The 27,694-nt window shown below is 35.5% G+C and overlaps 3 protein-coding genes across 5 annotated transcripts in view; 2 read left to right on the plus strand and 1 right to left on the minus strand.

Annotated features, from left to right (window-relative positions):
* Positions 1 to 1,865: 1,865 nt before the first annotated feature.
* On the minus strand, positions 1,866 to 7,011 carry LOC107661547 (probable low affinity copper uptake protein 2). Its single transcript, XM_016451182.1, has 4 exons — positions 6,813 to 7,011; positions 5,429 to 5,495; positions 3,099 to 3,369; positions 1,866 to 2,944 (listed from the first exon to the last, which is right to left on the minus strand). The coding sequence occupies exons 1-4, from the start codon at positions 6,816 to 6,818 to the stop codon at positions 2,779 to 2,781; spliced, it is 510 nt and encodes a 169-aa protein (XP_016306668.1). The 5' UTR covers positions 6,819 to 7,011; the 3' UTR covers positions 1,866 to 2,778.
* A 350-nt stretch (positions 7,012 to 7,361) lies between these two features.
* LOC107661556 (ER degradation-enhancing alpha-mannosidase-like protein 3) lies at positions 7,362 to 17,674 on the plus strand. 2 transcript variants are annotated; one of them, XM_016451193.1, is made up of 20 exons: positions 7,362 to 7,996; positions 9,005 to 9,050; positions 9,277 to 9,377; positions 9,959 to 9,998; positions 10,163 to 10,275; positions 10,469 to 10,622; positions 11,404 to 11,538; positions 11,623 to 11,728; positions 11,877 to 11,974; positions 12,083 to 12,208; positions 13,143 to 13,226; positions 13,367 to 13,450; positions 13,631 to 13,755; positions 13,861 to 14,026; positions 14,405 to 14,556; positions 14,655 to 14,775; positions 14,939 to 15,115; positions 15,199 to 15,364; positions 15,459 to 15,650; positions 15,956 to 17,674. In XM_016451193.1, the coding sequence occupies exons 1-20, from the start codon at positions 7,851 to 7,853 to the stop codon at positions 16,156 to 16,158; spliced, it is 2,535 nt and encodes an 844-aa protein (XP_016306679.1). In that variant the 5' UTR covers positions 7,362 to 7,850; the 3' UTR covers positions 16,159 to 17,674. The 2 variants fall into 2 exon arrangements, with proteins under 2 accessions (XP_016306679.1, XP_016306687.1); XM_016451201.1 differs by lacking the exons at positions 7,362 to 7,996; positions 9,005 to 9,050; positions 10,163 to 10,275 and having other exon boundaries at positions 9,337 to 9,377.
* A 3,601-nt stretch (positions 17,675 to 21,275) lies between these two features.
* The window catches only part of LOC107661577 (neural proliferation differentiation and control protein 1-like), a 26,233-nt gene continuing 19,814 nt past the window's right edge, over positions 21,276 to 27,694 (plus strand). For both annotated transcript variants that reach the window (XM_016451233.1, XM_016451225.1), the window contains exon 1: positions 21,276 to 21,686. In XM_016451233.1, the coding sequence (XP_016306719.1) occupies positions 21,581 to 21,686 (106 nt within the window). In that variant the 5' untranslated portion in view covers positions 21,276 to 21,580. The remainder of the gene's footprint in view (positions 21,687 to 27,694) is intronic.

A 27,694-nucleotide genomic window follows, 5' to 3' on the forward strand; every position in this document is an offset into this window, starting at 1 on the left:
TATATATAAATATATATATATATATAAATATATATATAAATATAAATTCCTGACTACCAGGAAAACAAACGTGTTGTGAATTTAGTATTTTTTTCATGTCATTACATTGTTTAGAGCATACGAAAAAATTTGAACAATTTTTTTTGAAAAATATTTCATTCATATGATATGCTATGTCCTCTGTAGAGGACATCAGGACTTTAAAAGGTCCGTTTTTTTTTTTTTTTTAAAGAGATTTTTTATAACAAACTTAATATAAAGATGATTCTCAACTATGTTATGAAAGATATTTTTAAAACCATTTTTCTTTATGAAAAATGTGTAAAATGGCCATAAATGGGTTTCCCCCATTATATACAATGTATCTATAAACAGTATCTAATTTGAATTTTAATGTGTTTTAAAATTGGTGCAATAATGGGAGTAATAATTGGCAAGATTTTCATAATATCTAATATTTCATAGAAATATTGATTTTTTTTTTCCCCTATTCATTTGTTGTGTCTCCCAAAATGTGTACTAAACATGCTTTAAGTCCTGGTGTCCTCTACAGCGGACATGTATGAAATCAATGTCCTGTTTCGTAACATAGTCATATTTTGATTTAAAACCCCATAACATTTTTCTGAAATGTTGATTTATGACAAACAATTAGAAAATTAGTCAAATTACAAAATACTATATTTCCATAACGGTGTTAAATTTGATCATGTAATTAATGTCAGCCATTTTTAAATACCAAGGAGAGGGAGTGGTCATGGTGAAATCTACAGAAGACAAAACTCCATAGCTGGGAGTCGGGAGGATATATATATATATATATATATATGTATATTAGGGCTGGGTTTTTCGATATATCGTTTTTTTAAATGTGGTCGATTCAATATCGATTCTCGAAGGCCACGAATCGATTTTTTTCAATATTTATTTCCACAAACATTGAACATAAGATTTACGCTAATCTTATTACTAGTCTGCAGCGTTGAGTAATGTATCACAGACGTATCTTACGAATCCTTTCATAAGCAAAGTGAAAGATTCATTGCGCAGTGTAGAGACCTTCGTTGATTATAGATGTGAGATCGAGATGAACTAAGATGAGTGCCAGCTTTTAATGATTTTTAAAGGAGTTTGTAAATGTGATACTGATTTAATACAATACAATTCAATAAACAAGAAGTTAATATTAAATGACTTACATTGTCAGACTATAACACTATTGTCTGATTTTGCTCTATTTCGTCGTTGAAAATAGTTTAAAACAAAGTCAGCTCAGCCGCTGCGCATCTCCATTCAAACACTGCGGTGTCTCGTTTATGAATGAACGTTTTTTTTTTTAAATGAATCTAGTGAGTCAGTGATTCATGATTACCCATTCATAAAGACTGTCACTTGATTCATTCCTGAATGATGTTTGATCAAGGCATGCGACTGCTCTGACTTGTCCAATTTTCATCATCAGTTTTTCATCTTGCATCAAAATTCTATCTATTCATTGTATGCATTTGAAATATAGAGTTGGGTTTTGTTTTATTGTACCCAAGTGTACCTAAAATAAAAAGTGTTTAATATACAGGTTTGTGGCTCTTAATTTCCTATTAATTAACCATTTGTAATCGTATGTTCACTGTTCATTTTTTATAAATATAGGATTTGTATTAAATCTGTATTCATTCATATAGTCAAATCGAATCGAAATCGAATCGAATTGAGAGCTTGAAAATCGAAATCGAATCGAATTGGAACATCTGAATCGATACCCAGCCCTAATGTATATATGCATGTGTGTGTGTGTTAAAGCCTTTGGCTAAAATGTAAACTCCAAATTTATGTGGTGCAACTTGGTATTTTTCTTATTAAAATGCAAAGGCCGTAGACAAGGGTGTAGACTTGTAATCAAAACCTTTAATATATTCGGCAATAAAAACAAAATCATTTTAAAACAATTAAGCAATGGAGTAAAACAGTTTTAAAAGATTGCCTGGAGGAACATTATTAATAGTGCATTTGAATCATTGCGGTGAGGATCGTAGTTTCTCATTTCTGCTCTCAGTCAGTTACTTTCCATGCGTCTGTATTGCTGGCGAACATTAACTAAGGCCACATGATTTGCATTTCTCTTTTTGACCAGTGGTTCAAACCATTGTTTGTTCTGCTATTCAGTAGTAATTTCCAGCATGACACAAAAACACCTGATCTTGACTCATGTAGGAAGTTTAATATGAGGTTTAAAACTAGTGTGATTTCCCAAAATAACAGAAAACCACCAGCTACAGTAAAGCAAATCTCAGAGAAGAGCATTTAAACATTCATCTGTGTAACAGAAAATTAGCTTATTAATTACATCAGTAGTTGTAGAAAGTATAAAACCGGTCAATGAGGCACATCTCCATTTAGTACAGTGCTGACTGTTTGAACTAGAGGTCACATCATACATCCTCAAAGGTAAAATCACATGGTTTAACACTTGAAAGATATTGTGTTTCCAATGCGGTTTAAAATCTAAACACTTTTGAAAGTTGGTTTTTACCCAATTTTACAATTGGTCATTGCCACATTTTAGTTAATTAAGATTTCATGCAAGATCTTTGAAGTACAACCTTAAAAAATGTTCAAAATGGAATCATCCCTGTTCAGTCTACATATCGCAACATCTCTTGCACGTCTTATTGATCGTGGCCACACAAACCTTGCATTTTGCTCTTGATCTAGAGTCCGCAGTCAACTCAGATGAACATTTCGAGATGCCGCCACATGTTTTTGTTCTCTCACGTCTTCTCAAATGTGATTCAGTAGAGGAAAAGCCAGAAAGTATCCCAAGACGGATCCCATGATGACCCCCAAGAAGATCCACACGTTGTAGGACATGACGCAGAGCATGAGCATGTAGCCCAGCGTCACCTGCAGGATGTGTATGGAGGTCTGGAGGCAGTGCAGAAGCCAGCTGAAGACGGAAAGAGACACTTGTTGGAGAGCAGAGATTCATTAAGCTATGAGGTATAAATAATCATCAACTCATTGCTTAGCTTTCCAACTGACCGATTTTGACGTCATACCAGTTCTTGGAAAACACTTCCCAGTTATCTCGTGAGCATTACCTCTTCTTAGCAGCGGCGGTGGTGTCAGCAGTGGTGGCCGTATTCTCGGTGGGAGCTAATGAGATCTCAGAGGGGCTGTTGGTCAGAGAAGAGCTTCCCTCTTGACACTTCATGACAGGGGCGAAACAGGACGCTTCAGGTGAGAAAGACACCGGAGCGGATGAATGCGTAATGGAGGATCGCTTCTGTTTTCCAATAGTGACCTTCCACACTTTCAGAAGCTCGTAGATCACGGTGAGCAGTAGAACGACAAAGACCGACAACACCATCCCTGTAGAGAGAGAAATCAAGACGTAGGCTTTTCACACTTCAAATTGCTAATCTAACTTTTAAAATGAAAAGTATAAAATGTTTTTAACTCTAGGGTCTGATCTGTTTCAGATCAAAATGTGAAAATATTTCAATGTAAGCCCTTCAGGTTTATATAGCTAAAATCAGTTGTTAAAAATGTAGTAAATAATAGCGAGTAAATAACGTTCAGCCAATTATTTATTTAATCTGATTGTTATAGCATTAAATAGTTAGATCATTTTAATTTTTTTTTTCAGCAAAGATGCACTACAGAATGTTATAGTTTGACAGAAAAGTAACATTTATAATGTTATTTATTCACTTTTTAACACCATGCCAGCATCAAGGCTATTTTCATAGCGATCTCTGAATAAATGATACAAGTTATACAATTAACAAAAGGTTATAAAAGACGTTTCAGATGTATACTGGACACAAATTCTAAAATACATTTAGGTGATACATTTTTAAATAAATCAGTTATTTATAATGTTACAAAATATTTCAGTTTCAAATAAATACTGTTCTTTCATACATTTTATATTCAACAAATTCTGAACAAAAAATGTTTTAAATTGTAATATTTATTTCACAATATTACTATTTTAATTCATTTTTTTATCAAACAAATAGTGAGCATAAGAGACTACAGAAACATTTAAAAAATCTTAACCCCAATAAACATAATATCATTATCTGGGTCAATATCACCATAGAGTGCCTTTCAACCCTCACAATACTCAAAAATTTTGGTTTTAATTTCCAATTTGCTTTGTCATGTCATAAATAGTAGACACTCAAGTACTATAGAAACATATTAGCTGAGCTCCCACACATTTTTTTTAGATAATTATGCGCCATTATTCGAAGCATAAACCATAAGATATGTCCACTCGGTCATGGACATATATATTACTGTTAAATACATTTTCACTGCAAAATTAAGATGCAAAATATATATTTTATGAAAGGTATGATGTCCCTTTCCTAAACAAGAAACTCATGCAATTCGCACATGTATTTTTACTTATTTGGAGAAAACTGTGATATTTGGATGCAGTTTTTTGTTTGCATATTATTGCCCCCACACCTAGCTATTGAACACATTGGATTACATAGATATGATTGAATTATTATTTACAATATTGTAAAATATCAAGATGACAGGGTGGACTAGCACTTGACGGGGTGGACACATAAAGCAGAACACACAAAGCATGACAAAATATGACAATGAAACATTTATTCAACTTCAAAAAAATAAAAAATAAATAAATAAAATTGCATCCTCAATCACATTGATATGTGTTCATTTTAGTTTTTAGCAATATTAACTACAAATGAATGCTATGTCCACTCTATCGAGTCTAAGTGACCGGCAGGGTGGACAGTTTGAGCTTCAATTAGCATATTAGCTTACAACAAACTGACTTGCTAAATATTTAGTCTGGTTGTTGAAGAGAATTTGGTATATTTAAACTTACATATTTTGAACAAGAGATACTCGGAAATTATACTGTAGGGATGGTCATGTAATGAAACTCAAATGAAAATATTCTAATATTTTGAGATACTGGATTTTTGACTTTCATGAGCTGTAAGCGCTAATCATCAAAATTAAAACAAAACAAAAAAAACATTTGAAATGTTTTACTTTACATGTAACAAATCTAGAATATATGAAAGTTTCACTTTTTGAAATGTTACCAAAAAAATGTTACTTTTTCACGATATTCTAATTTTTTTAGATGCACCTGTAACTTCAATTGAAGGCATGTGTACGTATTTATAATAGAATAGTTTAAATTGAAGTAAATTATAATAAAAAAATATAAAAATAAAAAAATAACACTGCAGTAATTGATGATGATTGTAATTTGTGCAAGAACTATCACTTTAATGTGAAGTAATGTGCACAAGAAAGCAAGTTAAACAACTTTTGCATCTAACGGATAAAAGAAAGCAAGATGGTTTGGTATAAACTGTCATGTATGCATATTATATGATCATGTTCGGTCTTGTTTGTAAATCCCATGTACCTGCAGGCCCACGCACATCCCAGAAGTCAAACAACAGCGTGACATTGCTGGATCCTTCAAAGTGCATCTGCAAAAGACAGAACACAAGAACATAATAAGCAGGCTTGTAATTAGTGACATGTTTACATTGAGGGTTGACTGTCAACCCATTCCATGGGAAGAGTCTATAAACAGAAGTCAATGATGTTTCCGTTACCTTGTCAAAACAGGTAATGCAATCCTGCCAGTCTATGAAGTTCAATCCTGGACGTCTGATTAACTACTATTATCCACATCACAATGATTCAATGCCATCATCAAGCTTTACTTTTTGCTTGACTTGCTTAAATTACCTTAGCAACTGTCGGAAGAAACAATACCTCCAAGATAGATCTGAGCAGAGTTTGTGGTCTTGGCTTTTCTCAGTACTTCTGCCGGTGTTAATGTTAAAAAACGTCATAAAAGGGTGGTAGAGGAAGCCTTACCATTTACTCGTGACAGTCACATTACAGGAAACAGCACCTTGAGGACTGACACATTAAACTTGTACTAACAAGTGTGCTTCAGAAAGTACAGTTTGAAGAAAAGAAGACAAGGAGGTCCCTGTTACGCTCCAGATCAACAACATTCCATGACTTGCTATAATCATGAGTAAATCTGCTGTCCTGTCTTCAGACGCAAAATTTAGGAATTCCATCCAATCCATTCCAAGCACTGGAGAATTCCAGTGTCCTGCACCGCATATCTTCTGTTCTGGAGATAGTTTTCATTAGCCAAATGGAGGCAAGTGACTTTTGATACATTTGTGCCCTTATCAAGAACTTACCAGTGTTATCTCGGAGCAGCTGTGTAAGCTCTCACATGAATACATCTTTTATTTGCTCTGTGAAATGCTGTGGCCTGGTCAACTTCAGTGTAAAAATTGTTCAAAAGGATCGTTTTGACACTTTTGCAAAACCTGCTACTTTTGTCCATGCAACACAAAAGGAGATGTGATAGAATGATAGCCTTAGTCATCTTCACTTTTATTAAAGGAATAATTATGCAATTATAAGTGAATGCTGAATAAGGCTGTCAGTTCCCAATATGGAGGTTAAATGTAATTTCCATGTTTAGAAGGAATTATCTTTTTAAGTAACTATTAACATAACACGCCCTTGGTGTATTAAAATGAAATATGCATGTCCATGTAGTAAGAAACAGCAACAATTTGATCCTTTTTTTAAACCACTAACACGGTCTTGGATTACAGATGCATTTACTTACATGTAAACGACAGCATAGAAATACAAGAACTATGAAATTAAAAAGGCTATTACCTAAACAAGTCCATACGTTATTTTGAAACTGTTTACATTTTAACGGACTATAATTTACATGCGTGAAATTACAGAGTACAACTTACATTCATGATGAAGTCGCGTGCGGTCTTCTAAAGAGGAGTTCAGGTAAATTTAAGACAGATGATACGACCCTTGCCTCAAAAACACAACTTTCATTACCCCCTGCACCTCAACAGCCAAATTAGCCACATTTTTCTGTGCCCGAACAGCTGAGAAGCGCTTAGCCCAAACAAGAAGAGTGCCGTTACATCACGAGGCTTTATTTATATGCGTCGAAAAGGATTATGGGAGTTGAAGTCCTCTGATGTCCAATGCGGAAATGAACAAAAACTCAATTAGAACTACATACCACTCTAAAATACTTTATAAATGCAATTTAACGTGTGTGAAGACATGTTATATACGGAGTTTACAAATACAATGGGTTTGTATACATGTATTAAAGATTTTTTAAAAACCATAAAAGGTAAATAATCCGATACAAGCTTTATAACCAATTCACAGACATTAATGTTGTATTTGAATACAATTTTGGTATAATATAACAATACTAAATGAATAAAGCAATAAATAAATACAGCCTTAATTAATTCTGTGCCCGACGGCTCTTGGTGATGATGTCATCAGCTCGCGCCCGGATGAGGCTGGTCAGTCGGCTAAACCAAACTCCATGAAATGAGGAGCTAAATCTAGATAGGATGGAGATTATCAGGAGCTGGACGCAGTCAGTTCGACAGGATATATGTCCAGAAATTTCAAGAGGGTCTAACGAGATCAAAAGTAACGTTAGTGCTGGGAAATACATTCGTGGGCAAGTGTGCTAGTTAACGTTAGCCGTCGTTAGCTCGACAAGTAGAGGCAGTGTTGTAGAGAAATTGTCAGAAGCTTTTATCCAAAATACATAATCACTTGTTTTCCGTTTTTCTGGAGATTATTAAATACGACCGTTAATGTAGGAAAATTAAATAAACTAATGTCAACGAACTGCATAGGACAAGATAAGAAGTGATCAAACATTGACAGGCCTATTGTTACTGTAAGTTACATAAAGGGTTAGTTATATTTTAAAGGGGCTAAAAGAGCAGGTTTTGAAATTTTAAATGGGGGGAAACTGGATCAGAAAAGAAACAAATAGTTGTGATGGGTTTGTCATGGCTCTGGCAGCTGTGTTATTCTCTTGCCTTGTGATTGGAGTCACTGGTCAAGATGGACAGGCAATGACTGCAGAGGAAAAGTCCAAAATCAGGTGAGTTTAACTCTAGTAGACACTTGCATGCTCTTGACTGATGTGATTTGGCATGATTATTTTGATGATTGCTGGTGATTTGGTGTTGTCAAACAACGTTTACTATTGTCATGGGTACATTTAAGAATGTATATTAAGTTTATATTTGGTGACAATGTTTGACTAGACAAACATTTCTGTTGCCTTGTACTCAAAGAGATGCCTAGAGGATGATGACAGGCTGTAATGCTTTATGTAATGGTAAGCATGATCCATGTACTTTAATTCCATGTCATTTTGGTTTTGTCTGACATTGTTAGTACACCAATTTTGTTATTTATTTTTTTGAAAGAAGTCTCTTTAAGGCTGCATTTATTTGCTCACAAAATACAGTAAAACAGTGATATTGTGAAATATATTATTACGGTTTAAAGTGGGTGTTTTCTATTTCAATAAATTTATAAATTATATTCATTTCTGTAATGGCAAAGCAGCCATTACTACTTTACTCTGCAGTGCCACATGGTCCTTCAGAAACAGTTCTAATATGCTGATTTGGTGCTTAAGAAACATTATTATTATCAATGTTGAAAACAGTTGCGCTGCTTAATATTTTTGTGGAAACTGTGATACATTTTTTTCAGAATTCTTTTATGAATAGAAAGTTGAAAGAACAGCATTTAAAAAAAAAAAAATAGAAGTCTTTTGTAAAAATATAAATGTCAAATTGTGTATTTAAAAAAAAAAAAAAACCTTCCTGACCCCAAAATGAAAATTAAACTGTATATGCACATACATCCATATATACACATACTGCATACAGCAGTGAGATTATGTATTTTTGTTCTAATGTGGATGTAGAAGTTATACAATAAAAGGTAGCCTAATTGGTGACTTGTTGAAGTTGGTGACTTCTGCAACAGTTACTATCGCAGTTGAATTGAGTTTACATGGACATTTCCATGGCTTTTGTCTAGTGCGATATGAAAGAGTAACTGCTGCACACTCTTTTTTATTTTATATTTTTAGGGACCAAATTCTAGAGATGTTTGATCATGCCTATAACAGTTACATGGTGAGTAAATACCCAAAATTTACTGTTTATCAGGAATAATTTTGAATTAGCGTTCACTAACAAGAACATTGGTTTTCTAAATCATTTGTATTTATTGGACCTAAATGACTGGCATTCAAAGTAATTGTTGTACCAAAATAATTCTAAAGTGTGAAATTGTGAAAATGAATGCATCTGTTATTAAGACTATTTGAGATGCATTGTTTCTCCTTCTGTTCTCTTTTAGGACTATGCCTACCCAGCAGATGAGTTGATGCCCCTCAGCTGTAGAGGAAGGGTGAGAGGGCTGGAACCCAATCGAGGGGACATTGATGACTCTCTGGGAAAGTGAGTCAAGCTCATAATGATTCTGTATAAAGTAGTGCTGTCAAACGATTAATCGCAATTAATCGCATCCAAAATAAAAGTTGTTGTTTACATAATATATGTGTGTGTACTGTGTATATTTATGTATATATAAATACACACACATGCATGTATACATTTCAGAAAAATATGTTATGTTCATATATTAAATATATTTATATATGAATATAAATATAGACATGTAAATATTTTCAAAATATATACTCTGTGTGTGTGTATTTATATATACATAATAAATATACACAGTATACACACATATATTATGTAGACAAAAACGTTTTATTTTGGATAATCGTTTGACAGCACTAGTATAAAGTGATACATTTACCATTTTTATTAAAACTTTTGCTGCACATGACCCTTGTAATGACATGTTACGTTAGATTCTGGAAATATGACCAGTCAGTTTGCTATATTTAGTTTCAAAGATTGATATAAACATTGATGGGACATCTAAAATGTATTCGATCAGTTTTTTAGTAAAGATTTCTGTGTTGATTCTTTGGGGGTATTAATGGCAACCTCTCTTTCTCTCTTTACAGGTTCTCTTTAACATTAATAGACACTTTAGATACACTTGTGGTGAGTTAAATCTTTTCTTCTTTGATGGAAATAATATTAACTTGATCAAAAACACTAATGATGTTTATTTAATCAGCCAGACATGTTAAGCAAGCTTATTCAAATCAATACTAAGGACATAATAATAGATGCTTCTAAACTGTTGTTTCGTGTGTTTTGAGCAGTTGTTAAATAAACTGGATGAATTTGAGGAGGCTGTGAAGAAGACCGTGCGAGACGTCAGATTTGATAATGACATAGTCGTCTCTGTCTTTGAGACCAATATCCGTGTGCTGGGGTACGAATCATGATGTTTCTTTAGCTTTGTTTTTTTTTTTTAAAACACTGGGTCAAAAAACAGCAGGAATACAGTAGATTTTAAAGCAGGTTTTTGACATAATTAGATTTACAGGCCTTATTCTCTACGTTCACTGTTCTTATAGACTTCCTCCATGAAATGCATTATTGATGAATCTTCCCTTTTCTTCCAGTGGCTTGTTGGGCGCCCATGTCATGGCAGATGTTCTAAAGCAGCGTGGAGAGAGAATGCAGTGGTACAGAGATGAACTGCTACACATGGCCAAAGAACTGGGCTACCACCTCCTGCCTGCCTTTAACACCACCAGTGGCCTTCCTTATCCTCGGGTAACTCCACCACTATTGACTGATACTTGAATAATTTTATCTGTCCTTCTATTGGCAGAAGAATGACATAAAGGTGTAATTCACTGTTGGCAAGATGGGCTTTTAATAAAACTTTAATAATTTGAAATCAGTGCTACATGACTAGAAAAAAAGGACTTGTTGTTCCATTTTGTCAAATAGTTCAATACACATTATGCACTTTTCATTGTGGCACTGATCGTCTATCAATCCAACTGTCCATTAGTGGGAATACAAAAATGCAGAAGTATGATTTGTAGTTTTAACAAAAGCTCTGGAGCTGCCAAAAGTCAGCTGTCAGAATTTTGCTGACAAATAAATATCTGTGCTGGCAAGAGTACACATTGTTCATTTACATATACTACTGACATTGTAACAATAAAAAGCTGGTTGAAAATTGGCAAAATATCCTTGAATTTGGAGGTGAAATGCATCTCTCGAATATCACAATCAAAATATCTGACACTAATAGCAGTATAATATTTTTATGCTAATTGAAATGACAATTGAATAATTACAATAGAATGATTTTTAGGGGAATATACGTTTAATCACTATGTAAAATAATTTTCTTTTAATTTTGGGGTGAAATGTAACATGGATCCTATAACACTAGTCACTTTTTGCCTTTTTGATTTTATCAAAAAAATTGTTGATATGCAAGAGCTACATGAGAATGATTCCACATTGTTTTAAATCTTGACCAAACATTTCTTTTAAGTGTTTTTATTCATATTTAAAGCATTTTAATTTTCCTCTTCAGGTAAATTTGCGCTATGGGGTCGTCAACCCCCTTTCTCGGACAGGAACGGAGTCGGACACTTGCACTGCTTGTGCAGGCACCATGATTCTGGAGTTTGCAGCTCTCAGCCGACTATCCGGGGACCCAATATTTGAGGTAAACATCCAGCATGTTTTCTTACTAATAACAGATCAAGACTTAGACAGTGAGACGTGTGTGCTAAGAGGTTGTTCAACCTAGGAACATGCTAGGAAAGCTATGGATGTCCTCTGGGAGAAAAGGCAAAGAGGAAGTGACCTTGTCGGCACTGTGATCAACATCCACAACGGAGACTGGGTTCGCAGAGGTGTGGCCTCGCTCTGACATTTCTAGTTGCTGTCATTTCATTTGCACAGTAAAAAAAGTCCCACACAACCACTTTACCTCATCTAATCCCACTTTGACTCTTACAGAGACAGTATTCTTATCAGTACCTTCTCTGTTTCTCATGACAGACAGTGGTGTTGGCGCTGGAATCGACTCTTATTATGAATACTTGATGAAAGCTTATATTCTTCTTGGGGATAAGGTGTACCTTAACAGATTCAACACAGTAAGGGCTCTTTGTTCTCCTGGAATAATCAAGCCTCTATTAGTCAAACAGAGCTTGTTTTACATCTATTATCTGCACATGTGACTTTGTCTTTGTCTGTTGTGACAGCACTATAGTGCCATTATGAAGTACATCAGCCAGCCTCCTCTGCTGCTCAACGTGCACATGCACAACCCCACTATAAATGTGCGAAGCTGGATGGATTCCTTGCTTGCCTTCTTCCCTGGGCTACAGGTTCACTTCTTCATCCTCTATATTCCAAGTTGACTGAGAGAATAGAGATATTTTTGCAGTAACCGGATGGGTCAGCACCAGTAGACTTTATAGATCAGTTTAAGCTGGAGTGGGGGTCCAAAATGAATGTTTATTGAATAAAAATTGACTTTATTGGCCAGTTGGCTACTACTTTTTTGGCTATTACAGCATTGTTGAAACTGAATGCAAGAACGGTAGCCACCTTTTTGGTTTTCTGTTATGTATTCAACTATACAAAAACAAAAAAAAAGCTCCTTGATTGGCAAATGGCAATTTTTACCTCAGTGGAAGGCCAGGTGTTTAGCTAGCTTTGTTTTCCTTCTTTTAGATAAGACAACAAGAGGAAAATATGTGTAACAAAATAATGATAGGTCACAACCATTGTTGTTACTGTTAACTAAAACCTAAAACATATTTAAAAATGTTTTCATTTCTAAAAATGAAAGTGGAAGTACTGAAATTACTAAAACTGAAATTAAAGTAACACATAACAAAATTACTAAAACACAAACTAAAATGAAAATGAAAACTGAATATATTAAAATAAAATCTAATTCAAAACATTAATAAATACTACAATAGTATATAAATAATACTAAAATAAAACTGTTCATAACATTAGTAAGATGTGCCAATTTACCAAGAGATTGAATGGCATATAATTCTGAAAATGACACCGTAGTCTAATATTCAGTGCAAAATAATTCCGTAGTTAAATGTAAAAATATTTTTAATGAAATGCATTTTCATGGTCATTAATAAATATTTATGTTCTCAGTACGACGCCACTGGATGATGGCATGTTAAATTTAGATTCTAGTTTAGAATCAACTTGCTTAAAAGAAAGAAGCACTAGTAGCTGTTTTTAAAGTTCAAAATAATAAATTAATAACTATACCAAAATATCTTTCAGGTTTTGAGAGGAGACTTGAAACCTGCCATAGAGACGCATGAGATGCTGTACCAAGTGACTAAACAGCACAATTTCCTCCCTGAGGTAAATAATGGGCTACATTTGCATAAGTCACCTTAAACACACCTAAATATCCTCAATCGACAAAGATCACAGCTGAATATTACATTTTTTCAGTACTAATCCTCCAAATGTCTTTGCCTACAATTTATGTTGGCTAACAGGCCTTCACCACCGAGTTCAGAGTTCACTGGGGCCAGCACCCATTGAGACCGGAGTTTGCTGAAAGCACATATTTCCTTTACAAAGTAGGTATACCACCTGATGCAGCTGAATATGAATGCCTACTAATAACCAACAGCACAGAAATGTATTCGCTGTCAGTGTGAACAGAGCTCAGGGTCACAGTTGACTTGCACTGTTTTGTCAGACTAGTTATTTTGTCTGTCTTTATTGTTTTGGAGTAACATTTTCCGCCTCATTTCTAGGCCACAGGTGATCCTTACTATTTGAAAGTAGGCCAGTCTATAGTGGAGAAGCTGAACACTCACGCTCGGGTCCCTTGTGGCTTCGCCGCCGTACAGGATGTGAGGACAGGAACGCATGAGGACAGGTGAGAGTCCTATTAGTAATTCTTCCATATTGTTTGTATCGTATATCTAGATTAAATTTGAAAGGCTGTAGTAGTAAAATTATTTTTATGTTTGTTTATTTCAAGGATGGATTCCTTCTTCCTGGCTGAGATGTTTAAGTACCTCTACCTGCTTTTCTCGGAGAAGAGCCAGTTGCCTATAAACATTGATGATTATATTTTCACTACTGAGGCTCATTTGCTCCCAGTATCTCTGTCTACAACCCAACCCCCCTGCCATACCAACAACACAGTAAGAGATTACCTTATTCTCAAAAGGGACTCCAAAATGATGTTCCATCTAGTATGGGACCTTTTGGATCCATAAGAAGTTTGTTTCTATGACTGAATGTTTCTCAGACTTTGGTTTTAAAGCTTTAAATCCCCACAATGTGATAATCTCTGCAACTTTTGGCTTTATTTTTTTGTCTGTAATTGTCTACAATACCAGTGTTTCCATCCAAAAATGGAATATTGCGTAAAACATTTGCAAATAAAACCATTTTAATTCTGTGTGTTCAAGAGAACAGAATTGTCACTTCCTTTTTTTATGCGATATCCCAAAATTAGCTTACAAATATGTGGCTGGAAACATAGTTAATGGGTTTCAACATCATTGTATATCTTTCAGGAACCTCAAGCTCATGAAGACGATTTATTTTCATATTCATGCCCCAGTGCTCAAACCCTGTTCCCTAACAACCCCACCTTTGCCAAGACAATCAGGGACAGCTATAAATACCTCACTGGAGTGGGAAAAGCCCAGCAGGCCTCACCTGTCAGGTGGGTCATATGTTACAGGTTTATCATAGAGCAGCATCTATAAGAAAAAAAGGCCTAACTCCTCTTTTTGTTTTGTTTTTGTTTTTTTAATAACACAGGGGGATTGAACTGCCTCTTCATGACATGGGCCTGGAGCCAATCGAGTTTCTGAAAAGCATGGGCATCTCTCTGACGCCCCTTACTGAGCTGGTCTCTGCCAGCCAAGGCTCAGCATTTCAGGTGAATCGGCGAGAATGATTCCTTTCATTGAAATATTTCAAATGAAAAAAATGAAATAATAATAATAGTTTTAGTTAAAAATAACACTGGGACCAACTGTTGGATATCAGTGATTTATCTCTTCTTTCATATGTTCATTCATCTCTCTCTCTCTTTTCCATAGGACTCTCAGAAGGGTGTGTACAAGTTAAAGCTGGTTGCTGAGGTGAGCCAAACACCTGAGCATGAGGAAGTGGTGCCACTAATTGTGCAGCTCATTTCCCCTCCGTTTTTGGGTCGAACAGTCCTTACAGCTGGTTCGGCAAAGTTTGGAATGGATCTTACCAAACAAGAGCATGGGGTGAGGAACCTTCTTGACTTCACTGCTGGTATGTCACACATTTACCACAATTAATTATTGTCTCTTCTGTGTCTCTCTGTAAGGTGAAAGGCAGCATTGTGAAGAGTGTTCCCTATACGGCATGTGGCCCGATTGAAAACGCAGTAGAGCTGCAGGGACACATAGCACTGGCATTGAGAGGAGACTGCATGTTTGCTGCCAAAGCTCGGCGCCTGCAGGAAGCAGGAGCCACTGGAGTCATCTTCATTGGTGAGATCTACTGTAACATTACTTGCAGACTATGCACCTGATTTCTCTGCATTGTCTTAGAATCTGGACCCTTCGGTTTTGAATGTTCTCACAGATCACAGAGAGGGCAGCAGCAGTGCTGAGACTCCACTCTTCCAGATGGTTGGAGATGGAGAGCTTACCGATGACATCACAGTTCCCCTGGTGTTCCTCTTCAGCAAAGAGGGAGCTACACTCACTGCCGCTCTGCAAGAACATCACAATGTGGATGTCCTCCTGCTGCCCAAAGAGAAACAAATAGGAAAAGGTGTTTGACTAGACCAAAACTACTGAATATAGATTACTTCTATACTCTTAGTTTGTTGACTTCAGCAAATAGTCAAATTGGTCAGCATACGACCTTTTGTAAGTGACAAATGTGCTTTTTTTTTTCTTTTTTTTTGCTGGCATTTTATTTTATTTATTGCTTTTAGGAACTTGGATAGCATTTTACTATTTTTTTTAATTTCCAAATTCAAGTATATAGATGTACAATTTATAGATTAAAGATACAAGCCACTTTTTGAGATGGAATCCAATTTTGAGTTTCTTTCTTTCTTTTTTTCCTTTTAGAAAAATCTGAGAAGTTAAATATTAAGTTCCGTTTAGCTAAGGAAGGAGATTTTGCCGAGGGTGAGACTGAAAGCACTACAATCCAGCTGGTGCTGCAGCAAAGCGAGACTGACACAGAGACAAACAATGAGGCCGCATCGTTGATGAGGGAAAACCAGGAGACCTGCAGCTCTCCGCAGAAAGACCCTGAGAGCAGCCCCTGACAGTGGGATCAGCCGTGACCACGGTCCCCTTCACAGAATGCAGGGATGTTGCTCCCTGTCACTGATCTCAGATCAGAAAATGCAGGCTGTGCTATGGAAAATGTTTCGGCTAAGCCTAGACCGTACCATCTGAGCTCCTCACAGGGGGATCACAAGTCCTCCCATGTTAAGCATAGTTGGAACTATATTGATCTGCACAGAGTGAGATGGTACGACGCGTGAAGCTCCTGTCTCTCTGATATCGTGGTAGTTGCAATAGATTATTCTCAATTGTCTACAATTGAAAAGCATCGGTTTTGGGTATTAAGGAGGTGTACAAGATTCTCTCACGCCACTTTATGTGGATCCGACTTTATTTGAATGTTTTTCTTTCTTTTTCTTTCACTGTGGATCACTGGTTCTCAGTCCTGTGAGTTTTTTTTTTTTCATTATATAATGCATTCTTAAAGTGTAAGTGGCTTGAAGTTTTAAGGACATCCTTAACACAGGGCTCCTATGACCAAACCCAAAAAACAGTGTTTAAATGAGGGAGAATGGACCAGTAAAATATAGTTTAACATGTTTTAGATACAGAAACATCAGGGAAATCAATGATCTGACTTGAACATGTTTGCATGTGTGTGTGTAAGGCATGTACGGTGGCCTTTATCATTATGTCACAGACTCTGTGCATTTCATCATGTGCCAATACTAAATATTTGTGTATGTGTGTGCATATTTGCAGCCAATGCATTCATCTCGCTTTCATGCAGTGACTGGTCAAGGGGCGTTTTTGAGGGAGTTGCCCTTTCCTCTACCAAAAACATGCGTCTGTCATGAAGGCCCAGGACACATGCAGATTAAATAGTGATAAATATGTTTTTGTGCCATGACAAACCCATTTCTGCAGTCAGGGTGATGATGAAAATGAGTCGTATATATTTAGATTTGTCTAAATTTGCAATTTTTGACTGCCTCCTTTGTCACTTGCACAGCTTCACCATCACACTAGAGGTGCTGCTTACACTAGATTCATCGCTTTCTACATATCATCTGAGAATTTCAAATGCATCAATGTTATTAGACTAGCTTTTGCATTGAGTGTCACAGCCATAATGTAGCTCAAGTGTTTAATACAATCTGTCGCTTTATAGCATGCAGAGAACGGTTATATCAGCCCCAGACCTTTCCATTTCAAGTTTTAATTATAATGTACACCTTGTATTTTGTCACTGATGGCTGTTCTCAAAAGGATGTCAATCTGTGTACCTCTTGTTTCACAAAGGGCTTATGATTGATTCACTTAAATGTGGGCATAATCTAGATTAGATGGAATTATATTTATTTAAGATATTTTCTATACATTAACTTGAGATGAAGATGCTTGTCATAAGGTTCAGCTGAAGCATTTCTTGAGGGCCAAAGTGATGTAATATTTTGTTGCTGTGACAGAACAAGATTTTTATAGCGTCTTTTTTTTAGCTGTTTTGTATTGACTGATGAAATGTTGATACTTGCCATTAAAATCAAGTTTATGACCCTAGATCGTCTCCTTTTTGCTGCGATATAGGTTTTAAATTATATATTTATATAGGCTATATATATATATATATATATATAATTATTATTTAAAAAATTATATTCAAGAATTACATATATGAATTATAACAAAATAAATAACACGAACAGGAATTAATAAATCAATTGTTTTCTTTTCCTTGGTGATTTCGAATAGATTTTTTTTTCACTGAGGTGACGTATTCAGTTATTGTGGCGTCATACATAACTCATTTAACACAGTGTCTTTCTGAAGATTCTCATTTTGAAGATTTTGTCTTTTTAAGTCTTACTTTTACTCAAATACACCAACAGCATCAATACATTTTGCTTTAAGAGAAAGTCGTAAGTTCAGGTAAGTGTCTTCTTAAAATTGAGTTGATGATAAAGATATCAATATCTATCTATCTATCTATCTATCTATCTATCATATACGGTATGTTGATAACTTTGATCGAAAGCATAGCTACTTGCAAACGAGTCCATCAACTACATCTCTCGACTCTATTAAATGTTTTTCAAATGTTACTTTCAGAGGAATGATTTGCCAAGGAGTTAGTATCAGAACTCCCGGTAAGTTTTTTGTTTTTCATTTTCCTGTTTTTTAAGGGCCATGTTACAATTTAAACTTTTTTTTTTTAATTATTATTATTGTTTTAGCTTACAAAAGGCCTGATGTGGAGAGAAGTTGTCACAAGGAAAAGGTAAGAAAAATGTCTCTCACATATTAGTCGGGATAATTAATTGTTTCAAGATGGTTTTAACGCTGTTAGTCTAAAAGTTGAACTTGAAAAGTATTTACTGAAATAGGCCATCAAATTTATATCGTTTATATACTGAAATATGTTTTGAGCAAATCCTCTTAGAATAGCATTGTGCTTTTGCAGTTGACGCTACCAAAAACTGTCAACAGAGGGTTACAGGCCTCCACTGCGCCCCCTACTGGACCTTCTTTCCTGAGTCTGGATCAACCCAGAGGTGAGTGTGATCCAAATCTCCTTACATATATCTCAGCACTATAACGTTTAATTGTAACATCACTCTGTTAGATATCATAGCATATTCATAGATTTTTTTATTTCTTTTGTATGCCTCTTCAGAAGTTAGAGTTGCACTGGTGCTAACAATTCATTTCCTTTTTGTCTTCAATCCATATGGTTTGTAGTGGCTCTTCCTTTTTTGGCCAAATTCCGACCATCCAGACATCTAACATCTTGCTCATGCAAAACAGAGGTATCTTGAAACACTCACAGGTCCCACTTTGGTGGTAAAAATGCGAATGTCACAGTTTAATACCTGTATTGAAGCATTGATTTTGTTTCTGGCATCATGCTTTTGCAGTTGAGACTACCAAAACTGACCATAGAAAGCCCTGTAGAAAAGTCTCTTGCCTCCTATGCACATCCTGCCTTGCTTTCCGTCCCAGGACTCGATCCATTTACAGGTAAGCAAGCGGCACAGATCTCCTTATACAGTAAACTGTATGTCTCAGGACAGTATGTCATCAGTTTTAACCTCACTGAGGTGAGGTATCAAAATAAGTTCATGCAACTTGTACGTTTTCATGTCTGTTTTGTTTTGAATCTCTTTGGTTTGCAGTGGCCCGTCCTATGTATAAATTCCCGCCATCCAGGCCACGTACCATGAACCCAAGCAATTTGAAAAGGTCCCTCAGAACTGAGGTATCTACTTCTCAAAACAATTGCAAGTCTCACTATAAGTGTTACATTTGAGTCTTGAAGGTTGTGGATCTCTGAATATGATGGTGCTAAAAAAAAAAACTTTACAGCATTTAATACTTATTTATTGTCTCTATACTCGGGCAAGGACCTTGGCAACAGCCCTGGACACACTAGATTGGGAGCAAAAAAATAATGCTCAATAAATAATGCAGGAAAAATGTCTTTGTGCCTGTACATTTATGTATGTATGTATTTGTTTGTTTGCTTGTTTGTTTATTTATCTTTAAAAAAATGTCCTCAAGGAGCAATGCATGAGGAAGAAAACAAACAGTTTGCATGTGGTAACTTTGGCCACTAGATGCCACTATAAGCATGAATTTTAAATTTCATAAACATGACATCTGAATTCCCATGTTATTTTATCTGTTCATTTTCCTACTCTTCATTTATTTATGAGTCTAATACAGTAAATTACTCAAATAAATGTATATGCCTCAGGTTGCACATTATATGCAATATTTTATGTAATATTTCACTAACTAATGTTAAAGAACTGAAAAACCCAATTAGACAAAAGTGTTTTTCTAGTTATTAATTTTGAAATTAATTCAAAACTGTCTTTATATTTCCAAGCTAAAATTCCAATATCATATTTATGCTATAGCTGAACACAATAACACCACACTGACATTCATTTTAGAGCCAACAATAAGGTTGAACTGTTTTCTCACAAGAGTATTTATCGTGAATGTCAGATTGGGGCAAGCTACCATGTGTTTTATACTTTGTCATTTTAAGACGGTTCATTATTTATTGCACAATTTCTTTCTTCCAAAACAAGGATTTTATACTTTTGTACATATTTGCAATTGAACAGTCTATATTTTATTGAACATTTTTACATTTTACTGAAAAGACTGTAAGAGGCCATTAAAGGAATAGTTCACCCAAAAATGAACATTTACTTTCAGGCCATCCAAGATGAAGATGAGTTTGTTTCTTCATCAGAACAGATTTGGAGAAATTTAGCATTACATAACTAACTCACTAATGGATTCTCTGTAGTGAATGGGTGCCATCAGAATGAGTTCAAACAGCTGATAAACAGAATAATAATCAAATGTCTTAATAATGGATTTGTTTCTTACAAACATACAGATTTTCACTTCACAAGATGTTAATTGATTGACTGGAGTCGTGTGGTTTAATTGTAGATTATTGTGATGTTTTTATCAGTCGTTTGGACTCTCATTCTGACTGCACCCATTCACTGCAGAGGATCAATTGATGAGCAAGTGATGTAGCCTAATGCTACATTTCTCCAAATCTCTTTTGATGAAGACACAAACTCATCTACATCTTGTATGGCCTGAAGGTGAGTAAATGTTCATTTTTGGGTGAATTATTCCTTTAAAGCAGCACTATGTAACTTTTGGCGCTCTCGCGGTTAATAAACAGAACTGCACACGCCCCGCGGAAGAACATTCCAACCGGAGCTACTTCTCTAAGTTTATGTCTATGGCGATTCACGCAGGTATGTGTTACTCCGCAGCGGTGACGACCCGACCAGGCTACAATAGTCCAAATATAAGTACTTATTATAAGTGTACCATAGTGATTCGGAATAAGACAAAAACGCGGTTTGGAAGATGAATTCATGACGTACTAGCTCATTATATACATGTAGCAAATGTTGAACACAGAAAAAGTTACATAGTGCTGCTTTAATGGCAAGTTCCCCACTGTGACAACTTACAGTTTGATAACATGCTCTGCTATTCTTTTTTATTATCAAATAAATTGTTTTTTTCCCGGAACAAATAAGTATTTACTTAAAACTTAAACATCTTTTGTTTTGTTAACAGAATGTTCCCTCACCCGAGAGAAGAAGCACCCACGTTCAGCGTCATTGCGTCACGAGCTCATTCATCCTCCAGCTGCTGCATGTAGCTGTTGTAATCTCTCCTGTAGCGTGTTTTATCAACGGAGGTCCTCCTCCTCCTGCCGCCGCAATCTCTCTCCTCTATCTTTAGCTCTGTACCACACAGGCAGCAGTTTAACGCTCTTCTTGAGTCGACTCTCCCATCTTTATTCGGGACAGGTTGTCTTTCTCGGTAGTGTACGTCCATCCGACCCACACAGATATGGGAATGACACTCCGGAGCTTTTATCTGCTGTCTTGGACTTGAGAAGCGCAGTGAAGGATGTTGTTTTGCCCGAGCCGGAGCGCACGGCGAGTCCGGGCCTCCCTCCTCCTGCCCGGGGTCTTGATCTGCGTAATCCTCGCCGCCGTCGGTGCGAGTATGCCGGGTAAGAGTCTGTCTGTCTGACATATGGTAATGGCTCAGCAGCGTTTGTGAGCTTTTATTTATTATAGGCCATTTGTTTTTAAACATTTGTTATGTATTTCATAGTATGTGATGTGAGAACACTGTTTAAAGTGGTTCAAATTGTACATCGTTGATTCCAAAGCTGAATTTGAGTTTGAATATTTATATTTTTGAATTTCTTTCGTTTATATATATGTGGGTTATTCTTTACTACACTTTTCTAGATGATTTTTGCCAGAATAAACAGGATTCACGCGGTCTATTAACCCTAATCCGGTTGAAAAAGTGGAGAAACAAACATGAAGGAGGAAAGGAAAATGTAATGGAATTTCCTTGTGGCTCTTTCCCTCTCCTATTAAAGTGTTGTTAAAAATTGTTGTAAGGTCAAGGACCCCTTGATGGACATAGAGATTATATACAGTTGCATAAAACTGAGTGTTGCATTTTAAGTCTGGTTTATAGTAGCTATCATCATGTATTTGCATGCTTTTAATATGATGCTTACATTGCACATTAACATATTCATTATTGAAATACAGTGTCTTGTAGATACATGTACATGTACATTTTAATTTTATTTATATATCTTTAATGTAGGAGGGACAGCGTGACTTTTAGATAAACTTTAGCTCCTTAATTTTAGCTTTAGTGGAAGTTATTAGGCCTACTGCATTTTTTAACATTTTATTTATTTATTTATTTTTTACTAAAACTAATTTTAGATCATGCAATAATTGACAATCACACAACTGTACCACAGTTTTTAGATTTTACAAGTTTTTAGAAATTAGAATTAAATTTTTTTTGATCCATACCGCTCTTATTCAGCATCTGGTGACCCATTTGCACTTTATTGGAAATATGACTGAAGGAAATCCATATATTTTATTTATTTTCTATGCTCATCGAGTCAGTGTCTGATTGATGGCTCAAATGTTCATTGTAATAGTCTAAGAGTTTCATAGTGGGCAGTGTGAACTGAATTTTGGGATGTGAGTGCAGTAATTATGGAGAACACGAGCAGAGATTATCTGTCCAAGCTTCTTTTTCAGACCCCTGTGGGAATGACAACAGCTGGACACTGGTAGGACACTATCACAATCGCTTTCTCATTGACACACATCTGCACAATGAGCACCTTTAGTATATCCGGTTGCTGGATAAAACAGTATGGGTCATCAAACAAGAAAGATTAAAATATTCTTATATACTGTATATGTGCTAATATAATCCTTTCTTACCTGCAATATTGCTCTAGGGGTTTTCAGTGTTCTGTAACAAGTCCAGAGGCTGATTAGTCTTTCTCTTTCTCTCTCTTATCTCATGTCCCAGTGCCTAAACATGTTTATGCATGTTTTCCATTGTAAAGTAGATTGTTTGTTGTTCTCTAGCGTGTGACTTCAAAAAAGCTGCCACATTGAACTCCCCCCTCAGGCTGTTGATCTGATCGCCACAGAATAGCATGTCATATTTCACACAGAAAGACAGAACTGTGGTTAGAGCCGCTAGCCATGCAGTCATTTCACAGATGGTGACCAGACCATGTGTGGATAATCAAGCTTGTTTCACACAGGTGAACAACGCAACCTGTAGACTGTTTATAAAAAGCAAAGCCCAATTGGTCTGCTGCTTGTTTGAGGCGCATTTATGGAAAATATCATCATTTCATAAATGCTATGCTATGATATCTGTAACAGAGTGATGTTAATTTTCATAATAATCTTTTTATGCATTCATACCGGCTGTTATGTTTTATTTTGTTTTGTTTTTTAATATTATTTGTTATTATTAGTAGTAGTAGTAGTAGTAGTAGTACTAGTAGTAGTAGTATTATTTTAATAATATTGTTATTTATTATTTTAATTAATATTATTATTTGTTTTTATTATTAATAATTACATTCTTTTCCGTAAAGGTTTTCACTGTCATGAAAGTTGCAGTCACTGATGTTCATCTTTAATTTAGCCTTTTTCTCACCAGTTTGACGAAATCAGGTTGATTTTTGGACTATCACATTCAGTGTTATTTTAGTAGTATTTATATGCTATTATAGTGTTTATTAATATTTTGAATTAACTTTTATTTTTATGCTTTCAGTTTACATTTTAATTTTAGTTGCAGTAATTTTGGCACTTCAGCTTAAAATTTATTTCAGTTAGGTCATTTGTCGAGTCAACATTTTCTAATTGATTTATTTATTTATGTTTTATTTAATATTTATATTTTATTTCATTTCAGGTTTTTTTTACAGTAACAGCCGATCACAATGGCAGGGGTATTCAACCAATCATTGTGCTGCAAAGACATTTTCCTTGAAGAAAATGTTCCTGGTTAATCTCTATACCCAAGGAGTGTATTTTGTTATGCTTATTCAAACTTGTCCTATAGTCATACAACTCACTCAGAACAAGGAAATGTTTTGCGTTTATGTGTAAGGTTTGAGGTACAACAGGGCTATGTCCTGAGCCTTCTTTTATTTTGATTTGTAAGTTCTGTTAATTGCAGCCTTTTGAAGCTGCTTTGGTATAATCAAGTGGTAGGCTGGAAAACAGGCTATTTAGTTTGTGCACATAGCATACCAATCTGAAAAAACTTGAAATCCGAACCTTAAAATGCCACCTTAACCCTGTTCCTCATAAAGCACAGGGTAAAAGAGATGTAAGAAATTAACCCTGCTGTTTCACATATGGGGAACATTCTCTTTCCATTACGCTGCAGTTCTGACCACAGCTCACTTCGTAATGCACTTACATAAGAAGTGTTTGGGTAATGTGAGGTGTCTGAGTGCTGCATTGCTCTCTTCAGAGGTGATGGAGTGGATTGAGAAAAGGTTAGCTGCGTTGCTGTGGTAACCGCAGAATTGGACCCTGCGCTTGCTGTCTCAGGGGAACGTGAGGATCTAAGGCTCTACAGAGATCTGGAAACAGCTTGTTGTTGCCACAATGATGATTTGCAGAGCGCACATTGAGAGCGACAGCTTATCTCTGCAGCAGATCCCTGAATGAGTCCACGTATTGTATACAAACCCCACCATGTGAGAACCAAGCAGCTGCATAGCTGTGTTATCTGCCATTCTGGTGGTGAGACTCAAAATGTGTACTTCTTATAAAGTAAAGGCACAAACAAACATGGTTTACATGTTTAAATATGCACTATAAAATCCAAACACACCCTTGAGTGCTCAGTAACACACAGCAAACATCCACCCTTAAGTCTTCCCACATTGAGTTCACACGTTGCCAATTTGGTTGCAGAAAGTACATTTTCATCAGCAGGGACTTACACAGGTTCTTTCTGTACTGTACGGAAGCTTTCTAAACCAAAATAGAGGTTTCCATCGCAGGGATCTTTAATGTCTTAATGTGGCTATTGAAAGATGTGGGCGTAAATCTTGGTTCTCATTTCCTGTGGTCCACTGCACTTCTCTTACTAATGAGAGTGTATGTCATTATTGGGTTTTTGTTAATGATAATTAGGATCTAAGCCAGGCAGATTAGAAGAGACCCCCAGACACTTGAAGCACAGTCTGATGTAACAAAAACTCTATTGTGTTCAATACAGGAGAATTTTTGTTGACTTCTGTTGTGTTTATAACTGTTTAAATGTGTATTTATTTCATAATTTTGTACGGATACTAAGTACTAAGGATGTGAAAAGCTGCATATTCATTTTCAAATCTTAACAGGCTGGTTTTCAGTGGCCTGTTTGCATTAGTATGGTTGTAGAAGAATGCTTTCACTATAGGTGATCCCTAGTTATTATCATCTATAATCACATGTCCCTTTTGCTGTACCTAGAAATCCCACAATCAAATATTTTATTGCTGTAGAATTGAAGTATTAAAATGATCCTACATCCAGCTGTTATCAGTTACTATGTGCAAATGAAGAGTGGAAGCCTGCTTTCTCTACTACACTTCTTCACTCTCACACACATTCATTCAAATTATTAATTTAAAGAATTTTATTAAACTGCATGATACAGTCAAATGTGCTTTGATGTTTGATTAATTAGGATATATAGTGTATATGTAATGTGTGTGTGTGTAAATACACTACTGCACAAACATTTTGGGTCAGTAAGGTTTCTTTAAAGAAATTGGTGATTTTATTCAGCAAGGATGCATTAAATTGTTCCAATATGACAGTAAAGACGTTTATAATGTTAAAAAATTGTTTAAAATAGATGATTCTGTTCTTTTGAACTTTCAATTAATCAAAGAATCTTAAAAAAATGCATCACAGTTTGCATACAAATTTTTTTTTTTTAACTATTTTTATTAAACAGTTTGATAATATTAAACTGTTGACAATAACAAGACCAAATCAGCATATTAGAATGATTTCTGAAGGACACTGAAGACTGGAGTAATGGCTGCTGAAAATTCGGCTTTTCCATCACAGGAATAAATTGCATTTTAAAACATTAAAATAGAAAATAGTTATTGTAAATTGTAATATTTATTAATATTTACTGTATTTTGATTAATTAAATGCAGGCTTGGTGAATGTAAAAGTTTTAGATTAAAAAATTAAATTTTTGAGATATACCATTATATTTAAGAATTATCATATTTTACAGATGGCATTTGAGAGTTGAAGCATGTTTGTGTGAAATGTAACCCAGTCATGGTTACCCTTCTGTGCGATCCGGATCCAGATGTAATCACATTAGCACCTTGCTATGTAGCGGGTGATAGCCAGACAGCATAGTTCCCATAGCAGCAGGGATTATAGCCCATTCCCATGAAGTTAATAAGTACAGAGAGTGAGAAAGAGCCAAATGAATGGAAACAGGTGAGCCCATTGGCTGTAAAGCTAGGAGTGTCTCACAGAATCAACTTTAAAGCTCTATTTTCAGATCAAGATTGTTGGATTGAGAATGCATGTTTGTTTAAGCACAATGCTATGGATATTTATGACACATCAAATTGTGTGCTATTGCTGTTTTAAGTGATGAAGACAGGTGAAGAAACCCCAGAGCCCCAAGCTGTATCTCGATCCTTGAATATCATCGAAACTTGGCAATGAGTTTGTTTGACTTGGACTAGAAAGCAACCTTGTAACTACATAACAATGTTCTAAAAAATGCTGTGAACACTGTAGCAAATGCGTAGTGGTGTTGTGGCAGCAGCTTTTGCATTTGCATGCATTACATCTTCAGAAAATATAAAGTCTAGGTTAATAACTTGAGTTCGTCTGTAGCCATGGAAGAGAGCCAAATTAAACAGGCAAAACAACTGGCACTTAGCTTGACTTTAAATGGAGCAACAGGAAGTCCACACAATGGGAGTTTCCCTTTATCCATCCACACTTTCCTGTTCATGGCATCTCCTATCACAACTGCAAAATTATTATCCAGCTGAAAAAAATTTGATTTACTTTTATTGCTTCTTAACAGATTTTTTAAACATTTGTGGCCACTTATGATTCACATCCTACCTCACAAAGTAAATGGAAGCTGTCAATATTGACACGTAAACGCATCCCTGTTCCCGTACTGCAGGTCTGTGCTGATGTTGGCTTCCTTCCCGCTCAGAGCTCGGTTAATTATTTCTGAGCCAGCAGCAGATGGTTAGAAACATTCATTTTTAATCCAGCTTTATGATATGCTGATCTTTCTTATGTAATCGTCTGTGCTTTTCCTTGGCCGAGCAAATGACCAGAGATGTTTTGACAAAATCTTACTTCACAGCCAACTGAAAAGGGGGTTTTGGTGTTATTTTAGGAAAATTACAGATGTATTGGGAAACAAAAGGTCACAACAATGTGTTTACAACCAGTTAAATTTCTTATTTTTTAAGTTAGCTGATTGTATACCTGATTGTAACACAGTAGCACAGCCAAAAAGGAATCCATCCATTTTTTTTTCTTGTTTAAATGTGAACTGGTGTGATGAGGCCAAAATGCTATACTACGTAATAATTAATTAAAGGGGTCATATGATGCGATTTCAATTTTTCCTTTCTCTTTGGAGTGTTACAAGCTC

Source organism: Sinocyclocheilus anshuiensis, unplaced genomic scaffold (assembly GCF_001515605.1).
Source record: "Sinocyclocheilus anshuiensis isolate Anshui unplaced genomic scaffold, SAMN03320099.WGS_v1.1 scaffold457, whole genome shotgun sequence".
NCBI classification, from domain to species: Eukaryota; Metazoa; Chordata; class Actinopteri; order Cypriniformes; family Cyprinidae; genus Sinocyclocheilus; species Sinocyclocheilus anshuiensis.

What these genes read in the sequence shown, in the direction of transcription:
- LOC107661547 (XM_016451182.1), bottom strand. An exon ending in GGATGTGCGTGGGCCTGCAG is followed by an intron (nt 3,370 to 5,428) that starts GTACATGGGATT and finishes CTCTCTCTACAG; the next exon opens with GGATGGTGTTGTCGGTCTTT. An exon ending in ACCGCCGCTGCTAAGAAGAG is followed by an intron (nt 2,945 to 3,098) that starts GTAATGCTCACG and finishes TTCCGTCTTCAG; the next exon opens with CTGGCTTCTGCACTGCCTCC.
- LOC107661556 (XM_016451193.1), top strand. Translation starts at nt 7,851, where the DNA reads ATGGGGGGAAACTGGATCAGAAAAGAAACAAATAGTTGTGATGGGTTT. An exon ending in ACCTTAACAGATTCAACACA is followed by an intron (nt 11,975 to 12,082) that starts GTAAGGGCTCTT and finishes CTGTTGTGACAG; the next exon opens with CACTATAGTGCCATTATGAA. An exon ending in AGCACAATTTCCTCCCTGAG is followed by an intron (nt 13,227 to 13,366) that starts GTAAATAATGGG and finishes GTTGGCTAACAG; the next exon opens with GCCTTCACCACCGAGTTCAG.